At 40.6% G+C, this 17,005-nt stretch overlaps 1 protein-coding gene across 1 annotated transcript in view; it reads left to right on the top strand.

The window, feature by feature from the left end:
• The first annotated feature begins 310 nt into the window (after nt 1-310).
• The window catches only part of LOC311245727 (uncharacterized protein), a 31,657-nt gene continuing 14,962 nt past the window's right edge, over nt 311-17,005 (top strand). The window contains exons 1-5 of the mRNA XM_084335681.1: nt 311-442; nt 872-1,062; nt 7,083-7,216; nt 8,023-8,140; nt 14,150-14,220. Of these exons, the coding sequence (XP_084191807.1) occupies nt 934-1,062; nt 7,083-7,216; nt 8,023-8,140; nt 14,150-14,220 (452 nt within the window). The 5' untranslated portion in view covers nt 311-442; nt 872-933. The remainder of the gene's footprint in view (nt 443-871; nt 1,063-7,082; nt 7,217-8,022; nt 8,141-14,149; nt 14,221-17,005) is intronic.

Here is a 17,005-nt window from a genome sequence, read left to right as displayed (position 1 = left end):
AGGCACCACTGCAGACTCACTGCATGTTCAATTTGCGGCTCGTATGGTACTTCCTTCCTATACCCAGTTAAATCTGTCTTCATATCTCACGCCTAACCTCGTTCCCAGCTTTATCTCATCTCACGCCCCAAAGGCAATAGCGAGGGGGGCGTACGCGTGTAGGTCATTGGCCAATCAGAGCGCAAAACGGGAACCCGGAAACACAAACGCGTTGGTAAAAGCATACACGCGCGCTGTCCAACCGGAGGTGAATGAGCACGAGGAGGCGGGGCTTCGAGCTGAACTAGGTCGGTACGTCACTCTTTAGGATGCGGAAGTGACAGCGGGGAGTCAGAGCAGAACTGGAACTAGTCAGAGGCCTCCGAATAATAACCACCTGCACAACTTCAACTTTCTCCTCAAATTACACTCCAGCCTGATTACGGACCAACAACACGAACACGTCAGTGGGATTTACTGCTAAGTCACACTTTACTCGTCTCGTTTTTAAAAGCGTCGTTAGCGTGATAATAACCACCACCAGTTAGCTTAGCGTTATTAGCTAGTAGCCGAACTGGGAAACTTGCTTGACTATCGACTCACATCGTGGTGAGAACTTATGTTCATCATAGAAGACAACAGTAAACAACGGCTAGTTATACCGTCGTTAACTCGAAGCACTCTGCAGCTCATGCTTTATTGCACCCGCTCTCACCTTGACATATAACGTGGCGTTAGTGTAACTTGCGTGGTGTGGATATTAATACCGTTGTGATTTCAGACTGTGGTGTCCCTGACAGACAGGGCGTTGTTTCAGAGGGGGAGGGGGACGAGCTGCTCGTCTTCTATCACTTCTGAGTCTCACCGTGTCGTCTTTCCACATTGTTTTCAGAATCGACGCTCTACCAAGTCGAAGAACTCCTCGTCCTCCAACACCACACCACCAGCACAGAGATGGCCAGCAACAGCATCGAGGCGGTGAAGCGAAAAATCAAAGTGTTGCAGCAGCAGGCGGACGAGGCTGAAGAGCGAGCAGAGGTCCTGCAGAGACAAGTGGAGGAGGAGAAGCGCTCCAGGGAGCAGGTGCCTGCACTCACACCACCCCACTTATCTGGATTTATTTATTAGCACAGTTAAACAAAAGTAAAAACAATACATAATAAGTTATAACCATTGTGTGAAGGAGAAGTTGGAAGCCTAGAGGCTTTATCGAGAACTTCCCCTGTTTTGTAAAAATCAAACATACAAAAAATATACATATTATAAAATACCAGAATACAGTCAAAAGATACGTGTTAATACACACACACATACACCACAGTACATACATGCATATACTGTGTATACTGCATACATAATAATATATAATTAACAACCCACCCACCTGCCTACAAACCTACCCACCCACATAACCAAATGCATACCGACATGTATGACCTATTTATCTATCTACTACTTTTGTTGGATATGAGCATTTTTTTGTAGTTTGCTTTAAAAAACAAGCAGAGATGAGGAGGAGAGGCCTGCCGTCACACCCCGACTTATCTTCCAGACGGGTCTATTTTTAACCTCCATTAGTGTGTATTATCTAAACAACCAAGACTTGGCCTCATTAAGACATGTTTGTATTACTCGACTGTAGTCCTGTTCTTTGCGGGAGTTTGGGATTGTTTGAAAGTGGGGCAATAGGGTTGAACAATGATGTCCGTTTGGATGCCTTGAATAGTTTGAACCATTTTCACACACACTGGAATGTCAGTTGTTTGGGTCTCAACAAATTCTTGACCTTCTCTCCTGACTGGCTTGTAGTGTCATGTACCTTCTCTCCTCTTACTTGTAGTAGGGATGTGCACTGCACATAATGATTATTTTGATAGCCGGCTATCCGCTGTCATTAACCAGATTAAAACCGGATAGCTGTGTTAACATTGCTTGCTAATTCATAACGTTGGCTAACTACATAAATACAGCGCGCTTTCATGGCGACTGCAATTTACTCCTCATTAGTAGCAACACTTGTAAAACTGACTGAAACTCATGTCCACAGTACAGACTCCAGGTGGAGACGGAAGTTGTGAAAATGATGAGCCAGACACACTCGCTTCCAAAACAAATGCTGCGTGCAGCGCTTGATATTGCACTTATATCCTTATTGATCATCAATACTACTCAGAGAATGGTGCGCATAGCATTTTATTAAGTTGTCTGAAACGGCCCACAAAACAGCCATGGAGCCATCCGTCTGCTTCATAGGGTCTTTCTTGGCCAGTATTTTATGTCCTTTGATAATCCATGACCAGCCAGTCCTTTGATAATCACCAGCCTGTTGATGATTATATATATATTTTTTTTAACATTTCACCTGTTGTCCTACTTCATGCAGTATAGTATATAACCCTAACCCAGTGTACTGAAAGGTCTTGAGAGAGTAGTTCTCAGGAGAGCTAGTATAGTATATATAACCCTAACCCAGTATAGTGAAAGGTATTGAGAGAGGAGTTCTCAGGAGAGCTAGTATAGTATATATATAACCCTAACCCTGTGTACAGGGCTGTACGCTAAGCTTTTTCACTAGGGGCACACTTGCCCCTAAATGAGAAATTTAGGGGCAAAGAATATTTTTTAGGGGCACATTTTTAAATAACTATTTTACCATAATAGTAGGGCTGGGCGATATGGCCTCTAAATGATATCGCCATATTTTTTGGCCATATCACGATACACGATATATATTGCGATGTTTTGACATTTCCTCTAAAGCACTTAAAAATGCTTGATTTAACCCTTTGATGCATACAGTCACGCCAATATGATGATTATAATAAGTCCCTGCAACATAGGTTTGCATTATTAAACCATGAAGATGCTTTAAACAATTATTTAATGAAAATGTACTAAGAGTAGTCTACTGACACACTAATAAATTTTTTTATTTACATCTAAGACCATTTATATAAAAACTTTGGGTGCCTTTTTTTTGCACAGTACTGTTTTCTATCCACTTTAGCCAAACACACACACACACGCATATATGGGGGGCGAGAACGAACCCCTCGGGTTTTGTTCTAGGTTCGCGCTTTGATCGTCTAAGCTGCCGTAGGTGATGACGTCACACTCTAATGTAAACAGGAAGAGTTTAACACACAGAGATGGAAAGTGGATGATATACAGAAACGAATAACCAATAAATATGAAGTTATGTTTAAACTTCTGTTGTCAAGCGTTGTTAATATAACCCACCCCCTTTCCTCACGGATGGAACTAGTGTTGTGGAGTCTGCTTTGACCGTTTTCCAGGGTTAGCAGCAGCTAACGCTAGTTAGCTTAGCACAGTCCTAATGGATACCTTGGTTACCAGCTAACGTTAGCCCATTGCTCGTGTCAATTAAATTGCATGTTATTAAAGGTCCGTGCTGGTCTGTCTAATGAAATTACAACCGCAACATTATGTCGCACTGGATTAATTTAGGAGTGAAATGCGAATGAAGGGTTGAAATCACTACTCGCAAGCTTGCCCCCAGATATTATTTTCCACTCGCACCGGCCAAATTAGGGGGCAATTTGCGATCATCTCGTCGCAGTGTACAGCCCTGGTGTAGTGAAAGGTATTGAGAGAGGAGTTCTCAGGAGAGCTAGTATAGTATATATAACCCTAACCCAGTGTAGTGAAAGGTATTGAGAGAGGAGTTCTCAGGAGAGCTAGTATAGTATATATAACCCTAACCCTGTGTAGTGAAAGGTATTGAGAGAGGAGTTCTCAGGAGAGCTAGTATAGTATATATAACCCTAACCCTGTGTAGTGAAAGGTATTGAGAGAGGAGTTCTCAGGAGAGCTAGTATAGTATATATAACCCTAACCCTGTGTAGTGAAAGGTATTGAGAGAGGAGTTCTCAGGAGAGCTAGTATAGTATATATAACCCTGTGTAAGGAGTTCTCAGGAGAGCTAGTATAGACGACGGACATGTTTTCCGGGCTGGTGATAAAAATGCCCCCTTGGACTAAATAATTGACTCAGCGTGGATGACGTATGAATCTAAATGTAGAGAATGCGCTGCCGTCTCATGTATTCACTTTTAACTTTTTTACACATTCACCCCATACAATGAGTACAAAACAATATATTAAACATTTGAATTAACCATAAAAAATATTCGGTTAATTTAAAACGACTTGTTAACCAGATATCCTTGTAGTGATGTACCTTCTCTCCTGACTGACTTGTAGTGACGTAACCTACCAGAAGGTGCAGAATTTATTGCGCTTTTTATTGGCTGTTTTATGATGAAGTCGTTTGGCTATGTGTCAACTTTCTGTTTTCCCTGACAAGTTAAAAATAATGCACAGAACCATTGGTTAGTTAGTTTTCAGGCATATCTATATCTCCATATGGTGTTTAGCCTCTTCAGTCCAAGATAAGGTGCCTGCAAGAAGACATTTGTGTTGTCATTGATAGCTTGCCTTTAGCCTGTAGCTTGCTCTTTACTGACTTAATAATCATATTGGTCTTATTATAAATTCAGGTCTTAGTAAAAGATCTTGGGCAACTACAAGGTTATGTCCTTTTAAAATTATTTTCTGGAAGAAATATTGTCATATCTGGTAAACGCACCATTTATTGTCTGAATGGTCTTATGTGGGAAACATTTTATATATGTGCCCATTAATTGATTAGTTGGCAAAATCCTCTATGTTGATGTAGCCTGGTCCATTGTCCGCTGTTGGTTGGTTTAGTTGCTGTCATAACAGGTCTGGGAGCTGCTGAGAGAAGAGCGTGTTTCCCGCCGAGCATTCTGGGGTAAAACAGGAAGTGAGCTCGTCAACTGACTGGCAAGACCTTTTTAGGTCCTGAACACTGTAAGAGGAAGTGCCCGCAGATTACTCGACACTCGACAGCTGGTTGATATGTAGGCGTCGTTGATCAGAGTAGAGCTGAACAATTATCAAACATTTGTGGAAATAGGGCCTAGTGCAATATCCAAATGACAGGAGGTGTACTATTGTTATGTTACAGTAGATTTAGAAAGGGAGAGCTCCATCTTCCTACTGATTTTAAATCACTTTAGTGGATATAGGGCTGGGGTGTTGTTGGTTCCTTCTGCTGTTTTCACAACACATCTCCTCTCTGTAAACTACTGCCTGTGTGGCTGTGGGCTCACACACTGAACAGCAGAGTTTCCACTGCACACGGAAACAGTGACTTGTGAGAGGAGTTGTCACAGGGCGATGCCGAACGCTAGATATCATTAGGGTTGTACCGTTCACATTTGAACAGATACCGGTACCTGTAATTCGTATCTGTATTTTTTTTTGGTACTTAACTCTTTCTGTAATAACAAAAAATGTAACTTCAGTTGTAAAAAAAATATATATATATATTACTGTCCCGTCTCTTGGGTCTTTGGATGGCGAGAAATGATATTTAAACATTTAAAAACATAATCATGAGATTTATTTTGTGTGGTGTTACAACAATAAACAACTAACAGTTTTAAATAAATAACAATGTTGAAATTGAGAAATGTATATATATATATATATACATTTCTCAATTTCAACATTGTTATTTATTTAGAACTTTTAGTTGTTTATTGTTGTAACACACCACACAAAATAAATCTCATGATTATGTTTAAATATCATTTATCTCGCCATCCAAAGAGACGGGACAGTAATATATATATTTGTGGAAAAGGCTCCCTCTTGTCTAGTAGTATTACACTCTTGTACTAAATTTGTAAAGGTACCGAAATATGGTACGGATTGATCTAGCATGAATCGGTACTCCGTAGTGTAATTCGGTCGGTACCATTAAAAGTACTGAGTTTGGTACCCAACCCTAGATATCGTAGCTTCTAAAATTGAAGGGCCGCTGTTCTGTGTACATTATGAAATGACTATTGCGCTTTTTGATTGGGGGGGGGGGGGGGATTGGAATTTTTGGTGGATAGTGGATCTCTAAAAAAAGACAGTTTTTAGTTCCTCTTTAAAGATGGATGTTGTCCACTAATCTCACCCTTTAGTTCCTCTTTAAAGATGGGTGATGTATGTCCTCCACTGTGGGTGAATGTGATGTCCACTAATCTCACCCTTTAGTTCCTCTTTAAAGATGGGTGATGTATGTCCTCCACTGTGGGTGAATGTGATGTGAGTAACTAAGGATTTACTCGGACAAAGGTAGTCTCGTAATGGGCTCCACGAGATGGGGTAAACGCTGATCTATATAGGTGTGTCTAGGTGAGCGAGACAATAGGGCATAAAATAATATTGTTTGTTTCCTGTTGGTTGTCAGTTAAGGCCATGGGTAGGTTTTTATTAGGAATTTATTTAATTTAATTTATTTTATTCTTTCCCACGGCGACTATGGATAGGGAATTTCTTTATTTAATAAAAATGTTCACAACAACATGGATGCATGTACTCTGCCAGCATGTTTAATATCCATAATACTAAAGGGTTGACTAAGATTTCTATGAAACTTTATTGTAAAAAAAAAAAACTGTAGTGGTTACGTCATTGCTGTTTCCGGCCGGTCCACCTCGCTTGAAATTGCAACGTATTTGCCCATTTCTAAATTGTCTCGTTTAAAACAAATAAAGCATGAACATTTGCATGGTGTACCTTTCTGTGCATATTCATCCACAATCTAGCTCAACATGAAAATATTCGCAATGAATTGTAAAATAATTACGTCAAATTTTATTTCAACCAAAAATGCTTAAACAATAATGTTGGTGATAGAAGGGAACTCATCTTTTGCAAAAATGGAAAGCTTTCCAATGTTCATGACTCAGAATTGTTACAATAGCCGATAATCCATTTTCCCAATGATAAATCCCTAATATGGGTGGACCTCGCGGGCGGTCCAAAGTGACGTCAGACTACACCTCCCTATTGGATGGGAGAGGGGGGACATGGTTTGGGAGGGATGAAGGTGAGACAAAAGGTGGATGGATGGATGGGGGGGGTTGAAACATGGCTGGGGGATTGTTTGAGGGGGGGAGGATTCTTCTCTCACACACCACTAATCTCACCCTTTAGTTCCTCTTTAAAGATGGATGTCGTGTATGTCATCCACTAACCTCACCCTCCTCTCTCCTGCCCAGGCGGAGGCCGAGGTGGCGTCTCTGAACCGCCGCATCCAGCTGGTGGAGGAGGAGCTGGACCGAGCTCAGGAGAGGCTGGCCACCGCCCTGCAGAAGCTGGAGGAGGCGGAGAAGGCCGCGGACGAGAGCGAGAGGTGGGACCAGCAGACTCCACACAGTCCAGCTGCACTGCTGTCTAGAAGTGGCTGCTACATGTAGACTCTCACAGTCCAGCTGTGTTCCAAATTACACAGACTCATCCCCACGTGGGGTATCATTGGAAAGCCACACTCATTGGTTACAACCCTGTCCAATAATCTTCGAGATCACCAAATGATTGACGGAGCTAGAGCCTCTGGAGTTGGGGGTGGTATTCGAAAAGAAAAAAAGTCTGCCGTGTACTTTGGCGCACGCCTCGCATATCGGCATGTAACTCGAGAACCGCTGACTGGATTTTGTCGCCTGAAATGGCAATCGACAGGCAACAAATAGGGCTTTAATTCGATATATATATTGTATTAAAATATATGCACTACTTACATTTTGACTACTTATATGTAGATATGTGCAATACGTCTGGCATATATGTGTACAATTTGACCATGTGCTCATCTCGTATTGCAACGAAAAAACGTCAATAAACAAAGTTTTGAGAAAAAATATATGCACACCCGAGCTGCTAGAGGTCGCCAAAGTGGCTTGTCGGGCGAATCGTCCTCAAGAGGGCCCGTATACGGGCCGTTGCGTGGTAAGCGGTATTAACCCCCAGTGTGCACGAAACGCATATAAAAAGCTGTTTAAAAACCTCTGTGTGGACGAGGCCTTAGTTCAGTATCTGTTCTGGAAACTTTCCGTTTCACCTTTCTCTCCCTAAACCACTACTACTTTTTAAGCGACTTAAAAAAATACTTCTTTTGCTTCTATGTTGTATTCACTCTTTCCTCATCTCCGTTTCTTCCAGGGGTATGAAGGTGATTGAGAACAGGGCCCTAAAGGATGAGGAGAAGATGGAGATTCAGGAGATGCAGCTGAAGGAGGCCAAGCACATCGCTGAAGAAGCTGACCGCAAGTATGAGGAGGTGAGCTGTCCAACATGCATGCATACATAGTCATATATATATATTAGTGCTGTCAAACGATTAAAATATTTAACTCGATTAATTGCATGATTGTCCATAGTTAACTCGCGATTAATTTCATTTTTATCTTTTTTTATTTATTTTTTTACCTTAAACAGATCTTTTTCAAGTTCCAAGTTTTAATACTCTTATCAACATGCGAGTCAACAAATGCTTGCTTTATGCAGCCATTTAACACAAAAGGATTACCCTCATGCATTGCAAATTTGCATCAAATTCAAAACAGAGTGATGCACAAAATAACTTAAAAGAAAATAATAATTTAAAACAATGAATAAAGTGTGCATGAAATAATAGAGGAAAGAAAACGTTAGGAACTTGTTACATTCACACACACAAGGGCTGATTAATCACACCCTCTCTCTCTGTCTCACACACACACTCTCCCAACTCTCTTTCTCTCTTGCCCCTTCCTCATCTCTCTCACCCCCCTCTCTCTCTATATCTCACACTCACATACAAAATATTTGTCAGGCCACTGAACTTAGAAGCAGGCCAGGACAGTGTTTCTAGTTGTATTCTAAAATTGTATTCTATTGTATTCTAAAATGTGACTATATGGTTTTATATTAACTTAATAAATAAACTAAAACGAAAAATCTACTTATTTCAACGAACATTTCAAACTAAATAACAGATTATGCACATAAAACGCTGAAAACAACCGAAGCAACAATAGTATTTTAATGAGGCTATTATTATTATCATTATTATTTTGCAACAAGTTAGCCCTTTCATAAATAGCACATATAAATGAATAACTAACTTGAACTAACTTAATAGGATTGAAGTGATATTTGGCTTAAAAAATCGGTCGCCTGACAATCTTTTTTTTAAATAAAACCCTGACGATGTGCATTGGGCCGCGGCTCTCTGACGCCTTATTTTCTGGGTCCCGGCCTGAAAAGTTTGGGAACCCCTGGGTTAAAGGACCAGACTATAGTCTTTTTAGAATAGAAATACTTTTTATTATCCAGAGGGAAATTTGACACTGCAAATCGCTCAACATTAAACATTTAGACAGAACAGGTCACAAATAAGAATAACAAACAAATCAAATTGCCTAAGATAAGAATGGAATAAAATATACAGTAAATAAATACAGTAAAAATATACTGAGGTCTACAGTAGGTGTAGTATTGCACAGTGCTGTTTCAAAAGTAAGAGTCCAGGAAGATGGTAACTGTCACTCTGTGCTCAGTGATGCATTGTATAGTCTGATGGCTGTTGGAATGAAGGACTTCCTGTGCCGTTCAGTGGTGCATTTAGATAGTGTGAGCCTATGCTCCTCCTGTCAGCCAAGTCTGTGTATAGTTTTGACATGTTGGTTTCAAGTCATTCTTGTCTTAATCAAGACACCCTTCTTTTTTCATTGTTTTACTGTTATTTAAACGTGTGGCGTTTATTCTCTGCTGACTCATCACTGCCACTGGCTTTTTGGTATCTGAGAACGTGTCAACACATTGCAAAAAGGTCACGCCAACATCTGAGGCGTCGCAGGTTTTCTGAAAGGCGTTTTAGTTGGACGTGGTGACTTTCATGGGTTTGTCTGGTGTTTTAAGACTCATCCGATACCGTTACTGATACACTTGGAAACGTATCCAGCACTAAGACCAGCGGAAGGGTTTGGTGGTTGAGCCCCGTTGGAGCGACTCTTGAGTAATTCGGTGAGATGAACGGTTGCTTCATTGTTGCAGTTGAACACGATGCACTTGAGGCCATTGAGACACAGCCTGCAGGCTGCAGCTCTTGACAGGGTTACTGCCATGTTATTACAAGCCTGGATCCTCCATCCCCCACAACCACACAGTCAAACCTGCAATGCAAAGGGTTTTGTCCCTAGCTATTTGAATAAAACAAGACTTCAACAGCTTCACCTACTCTCTCTTATGCTGAGTCAAAAGTACTGCGATTACAACCGTGATTCTATCTTTTTTCGGGCCGCATGCAGCTCTTTGCCCGGCAATGTGTGGCTCTTCCATCCAAAAGAAAAAAAATATCTTTTTATTTTAGCTTTTTTTTTTTGTTTTTTTTGTCACTCATTCCATAAGGACGTAGAATAAACATTAATTTTTTTTTAAATGGGCCATTTGCATGTTCTTGGTATCTGAATCTAGGGACATATGGATCAGTGTCAGAAATAGTATGTCTGTTACTAGGCTTGAGTAAATTGTAATGAACCGAAGGAGAATATCAATTCTATTTAAATTTTTTTTTTTAATTATCTTTGACTGTGAATAACGCCATGCTAAAATTGACCAGACCTGAAAAATCTAAGCAAATGAATAAAGGGAAGATGATTAAACAGATACAGTACTGAATTCTGCCATCTTTTTTATAATGTAAATTTCTCCACCATTTTTCATCGTATTGCAACACCGTTTTTTGCAAGACGTTCACAGAAAGGTAGAGAAACTAACTGCGTTCTGTTTTATGGCAATAACGTTCAGGTTTGTGGGAGATAATCCCAAAGAATAAGGGAAATAAAAAAGTAAATCCAGAAGTCAGATGATTGACAGGGGCTGGTGTGAGCTGGGTAGGGTAGTTTTTCGAAATTCGAAAGCCCTGAGTCTCTTCCTTCAAAAGACTACACTCACTTTTGGCTGTGCCACTTCCTCCTGTCAATATGCGCAGGTTTCCGACTCAATGCCCTGAGATTTCTATAATCTTATATTTCACTAACAGTTAAAATAATTGGTAAACAAACGTAATGCTGAAAATATACACTTTTACTGTATATCTCGGGCTTAATAGGTTAACCGTGTGAGGCCCAAATTAAAAAGACATTAGCAACTTCAGAGGCCAGAGGGTGGGACATATAAACACATTTACTATCAAATAGCTTTGTGAGGCTGAACAACAGGACCAATACATGTGCTTAACATTTTTTAAATAAACATTCTTTTTTTAAATGGCTAAAAGTGATTTTGTAATTTTGCAACCGTGGGTCTCACAGGGTACTTTTAACCCTGTGAGGCCCAAATAAAAAAGACATTAAGGCCAGAGGGTGAGACCTATAAACACATGAAGGGTGCCGTGACTGAAAAAAAAAGGTTGAGAAACGCTGGTATATGGTGTGGCTCTTTGTGGTACCACAGTAATTTTTGTGGCTCTTAGTCTCTGACTGGTTGGCCACCCCTGCTGTAGAGAGACACCTGTGAACCTGTAGACATCTGTTGCGTGTGGTTTGTGATCAAATAAATAAATTCCCTTCCAGTCATGCAATAACTTTGACCAGAATGATCAGAGTAACAGCCTGACAATGCATGCGTGTGTGTTCCGGTGTGTGTGCTAAACTAACCGCTGTGTGTGTACCACTAAAACATTGAGTGTCGTTGCATGCCGAATAAAGACCTCTGCACAGGTCCTGCATTATTATTATTATTATTATGAATCTAATGTTTTATCATTGAGGGGAACTACACTACATGCGGTTAACTGGGGAAAGATCTACCATATGGGATGATTTCCGTGGCATGATTGAAGTTCCCCAGCAGGGAGAGCAGCTGACGTGTAATGATTGGCAGGGTCGCACTTGTGACTCTCTGATGGTCTTCATGCTAACAGTCTAATGTAATGCTGAGTTCCAGGGTCTTCATGGTAACAGAGTGGACTGACTGGACTACAAACGGAAATCAATAAGAAGAAAGTAGACAAACGGAATATGCCCAGCATGTTGCGGGTCTGGCAGCCTGTTAAAATGTGCAGACTACAGGCATTAAAGCGTTCCGTCTTGGGACGGATATCCGTCCATTTGATTTGGAGATTCCGTCATTTGATTCGGAGTCGTGACGGATTTTAACCTGAGCCAATCAGAGGCGTCAAATATCCTTTTTTCCCCTACCGCGGCCGCACCAAACAGTCATTTGCGAGCAATCGGCAAATTCTCAGGCAAATGCAACCAACCAGAAGGCGAGATTGTTCTGAGTTTACAGCCCTTTCACCCGCCTCCGCTGTGCTCAGCACCAATGGGAAGCGCCCATTTTGAGACTCTCTAGCGTCTAGCTCTACTCGCGAGTAAACTTGACTCATAAACAACATGCGGCAACTTTTACGAGACCGTAAGTTCATTTGACTTATTCTAGTCTAAAGAAACATATATATTACTATTGCTATTGATACATCTAGGTAACGTGAATGCCACAAAACGAATGCCTTTTGTTAATCAGAACGTTATTTACGCGACAAGCAGTGTGTTGTTGTCGTTGTTGTTGTTGTTGGTGGTGTTTCGTGTGTGTGCTTGCGCCGCTCGCTTTCTGATAAATGTATGAATGTTGATAAATCTAGATAACGTTAATGCCACAAAACGAATGACTTTGTTAATCAGAACGTTATTTGCGTTATCAATTGTTTTTAAGCTCAATAAACGTCTTTCTCCCATTTGTCCGGGAGATCTCTGGGTAACAGTACTGTATATTTGCATATCATATATGTCACAAATGTAACATTACTATATACCTGTATGTCATGTATGTCACTATGAATTGAAAACGGGGGACCCTGATGTAAACAAGACGAACGTCTTTCTCTGGTCTGCATCCCCTTAACAATTGTGTGTATTGAGCTGTACTGTATTGTACCCATTCTGCAATCTGTTAAATATTGATTGATTGTTATTAACAGATTGCAGAATGGGTACAGTACAGCTCAATACACACAATTGTTAAGGGGATGCAGACCAGAGAAAGACTTTCGTCTTGTTTACATCAGGGTCCCCCATTTTCAGTTCATCATAACATATATGACACACATGACATACAGATAGACAATACTGCTACATCTATACATTTATGACATACCAGATTTACAAATACAGTAGCCTATTGTTTGTGATACAAAAATAGTCTAAAAAGAGTATATACATTTGACGAAGAAACTGTACATTGGATGTGGTTGGGTGGGATGGGGGGGGGGGTTGTAACTATACATTGGATTATCGACAACCTTACTTGGTCCCAATAAGAGGGTCTCGTGTATTAAATAAAGTTTTCATTCATTCATTCACTCTGGATCTTGTAAATCCAGTAGCAATACACACAATTGTTAAGGGGATGTAGACCAGAGAAAGGCGTTTGTCTTGTTTACATCATCAGGGTCCCCCATTTTCAATTCATAGTGACATTTATGACATACACAACATACATGACATTTATGACATAGGGACATACATGCCTTACAGGTATATAGTAATAGTACTGTTACATTTTGTCACATATACGATATGCAAATATACAGTACTGTTACCCAGAGATCCTAACAGTAAATATATACATATGATGAGGAGGAGACTGTACATTAGGAGGGGGTGAGTGAGTGGGTGGTAAATAAATATATACAAACGGTGGGGAGGAGACTGTCCATTGTTGTTGTGGCATAATTGCGAAACGTGTTTAGTCCCTTGTTTGTATGATAACAAGCCGTTTAGTTCATGGTTCAAAGTGGGGAGGGGTGCTAGCTCGCCATCAATCAGAAGCTAGCCACAAGACTTCCATTCACGCTCTCCAGCACACAACAGTAGGGTCTATAGTCACAGTCAGGACAGTAGGCTCGCTCTACAAGTAGGCTCCCTTAAAACGCTAACACTATTAAAAAAAAATACAGTAGAGGTTAAAATAAGAATATGACTTGGCCAGAAAAAAAGTTCAGTCAGGAGATTTTTTTTTGCTTTAATCCCTGAGACTACTCCTACAAACCAAAATAAAACGGGACTTGACGTGACTTTGAAGGCATGAGTTCTGACTGCTTTGTCCAACCCAGCTTCTTGACCGGCTCCTCTAGTAGCTTAATGATGTCCATCCATTCAAAATGGGTCTCTAGCGAAATCGTGGAATCAAAGGATAGTTTAAAATTGCATTATTTTCTTTATTTATAACATGGCCTGCAACTACCATGTTGTAACTACCTCCCCCCTACACGTTGCTGATGCTTGTGCCTCTCAATATCCTGCAGGTGGCACGCAAGTTACTGGTGATCGAGGGTGACTTGGAGCGCACAGAGGATAGGGCAGAGCTGGCTGAGGGGTGAGTCACTTCCACACGCACACACACACACACACACACACACAGTGGTCAAACCAGGCCATATACAACTTCATGATTTCCATCGGTCCCTCTTCAGAATGTTTGCACATGACAGTTTGAGTTTATCACTCATTAAACGAAAGCTGGTAAACATCAGGTGGAGCTCACATGGCAGAAGTGAGTTAGCACGGCTCGAGGACTCTGCATGTCTCTGCAACTCGTAAAGATGCTGCTTTCAGATAGTTCCCCAGTATGACGCTCACCTTGCTGGTCCCCGGCTGCATTATGAAGCACTACGCTACACTAGCTACATATCATAGCTGCATTATGAAGCACTACGCTACACTAGCTACATATCATAACTGCATTATGAAGCACTACGCTACACTAGCTACATATCATAACTGCATTATGAAGCACTACGCTACACTAGCTACATATAACTGCATTATGAAGCACTACGCTACACTAGCTACATATAACTGCATTATGAAGCACTACGCTACACTAGCTACATATCATAGCTGCATTATGAAGCACTATGCTACACTAGCTACATATCATAACTGCATTATGAAGCACTACGCTACACTAGCTACATATCATAGCTGCATTATGAAACGCTACACTAGCTACATATCATAGCTGCATTATGAAGCGCTACACTAGCTACATATCATAGCTGCATTATGAAACGCTACACTAGCTACATATCATAGCTGCATTATGAAGCACTACGCTACACTAGCTACATATCATAGCTGCATTATGAAACGCTACACTAGCTACATATCATAACTGCATTATGAAGCACTACGCTACACTAGCTACATATCATAGCTGCATTATGAAGCACTATGCTACACTAGCTACATATCATAGCTGCATTATGAAGCACTATGCTACACTAGCTACATATCATAGCTGCATTATGAAGCACTATGCTACACTAGCTACATATCATAGCTGCATTATGAAGCACTACGCTACACTAGCTACATATCATAGCTGCATTATGAAGCACTACGCTACACTAGCTACATATCATAGCTGCATTATGAAGCACTATGCTACACTAGCTACATATCATAGCTGCATTATGAAGCACTATGCTACACTAGCTACATATCATAGCTGCATTATGAAGCACTATGCTACACTAGCTACATATCATAGCTGCATTATGAAGCACTATGCTACACTAGCTACATATCATAGCTGCATTATGAAGCACTATGCTACACTAGCTACATATCATAGCTGCATTATGAAGCACTATGCTACACTAGCTACATATCATAACTGCATTATGAAGCACTATGCTACACTAGCTACATATCATAGCTGCATTATGAAGCACTATGCTACATATCATAACTGCATTATGAAGCACTATGCTACACTAGCTACATATCATAACTGCATTATGAAGCTCAACGCTACACTAGCTACATATCATAGCTGCATTATGAAGCTCGACGCTACACTAGCTACATATCATAACTGCATTATGAAGCACTACGCTACACTAGCTACATATCATAGCTGCATTATGAAGCTCGACGCTACACTAGCTACATATCATAACTGCATTATGAAGCTCAACGCTACACTAGCTACATATCATAGCTGCATTATGAAGCACTACGCTACACTAGCTACATATCATAACTGCATTATGAAGCTCGACGCTACACTAGCTACATATCATAGCTGCATTATGAAGCACTACGCTACACTAGCTACATATCATAGCTGCATTATGAAGCACTACGCTACACTAGCTACATATCATAGCTGCATTATGAAGCACTACGCTACACTAGCTACATATCATAGCTGCATTATGAAGCTCGACGCTACACTAGCTACATATCATAACTGCATTATGAAGCTCGACGCTACACTAGCTACATATCATAACTGCATTATGAAGCTCAACGCTACACTAGCTACATATCATAACTGCATTATGAAGCACTATGCTACACTAGCTAGCTACATATCATAACTGCATTATGAAGCACTATGCTACACTAGCTAGCTACATATCATAACTGCATTATGAAGCACTATGCTACACTAGCTAGCTACATATCATAACTGCATTATGAAGCACTACGCTACACTAGCTACATATCATAGCTGCATTATGAAGCACTACGCTACACTAGCTACATATCATAGCTGCATTATGAAGCTCGACGCTACACTAGCTACATATCATAACTGCATTATGAAGCTCGACGCTACACTAGCTACATATCATAACTGCATTATGAAGCTCAACGCTACACTAGCTACATATCATAACTGCATTATGAAGCACTATGCTACACTAGCTAGCTACATATCATAGCTGCATTATGAAGCACTACACTAGCTACATATCATAGCTGCATTATGAAGCTCGACGCTACACTAGCTACATATCATAGCTGCATTATGAAGCACTACGCTACACTAGCTACATATCATAGCTGCATTATGAAGCACTATGCTACACTAGCTACATATCATAGCTGCATTATGAAGCTCGACGCTACACTAGCTACATATCATAACTGCATTATGAAGCTCGACGCTACACTAGCTACATATCATAACTGCATTATGAAGCTCAACGCTACACTAGCTACATATCATAACTGCATTATGAAGCACTATGCTACATATCATAACTGCATTATGAAGCACTATGCTACACTAGCTACATATCATAACTGCATTATGAAGCACTATGCTACACTAGCTACATATCATAACTGCATTATGAAGCACTACG

Source organism: Notolepis coatsorum, assembly GCF_963971535.1.
Source record: "Notolepis coatsorum genome assembly, chromosome: 19".
Classification (NCBI taxonomy): domain Eukaryota; kingdom Metazoa; phylum Chordata; class Actinopteri; order Aulopiformes; family Paralepididae; genus Notolepis; species Notolepis coatsorum.
This window is presented reverse-complemented; position numbering and strand designations above follow the sequence as displayed.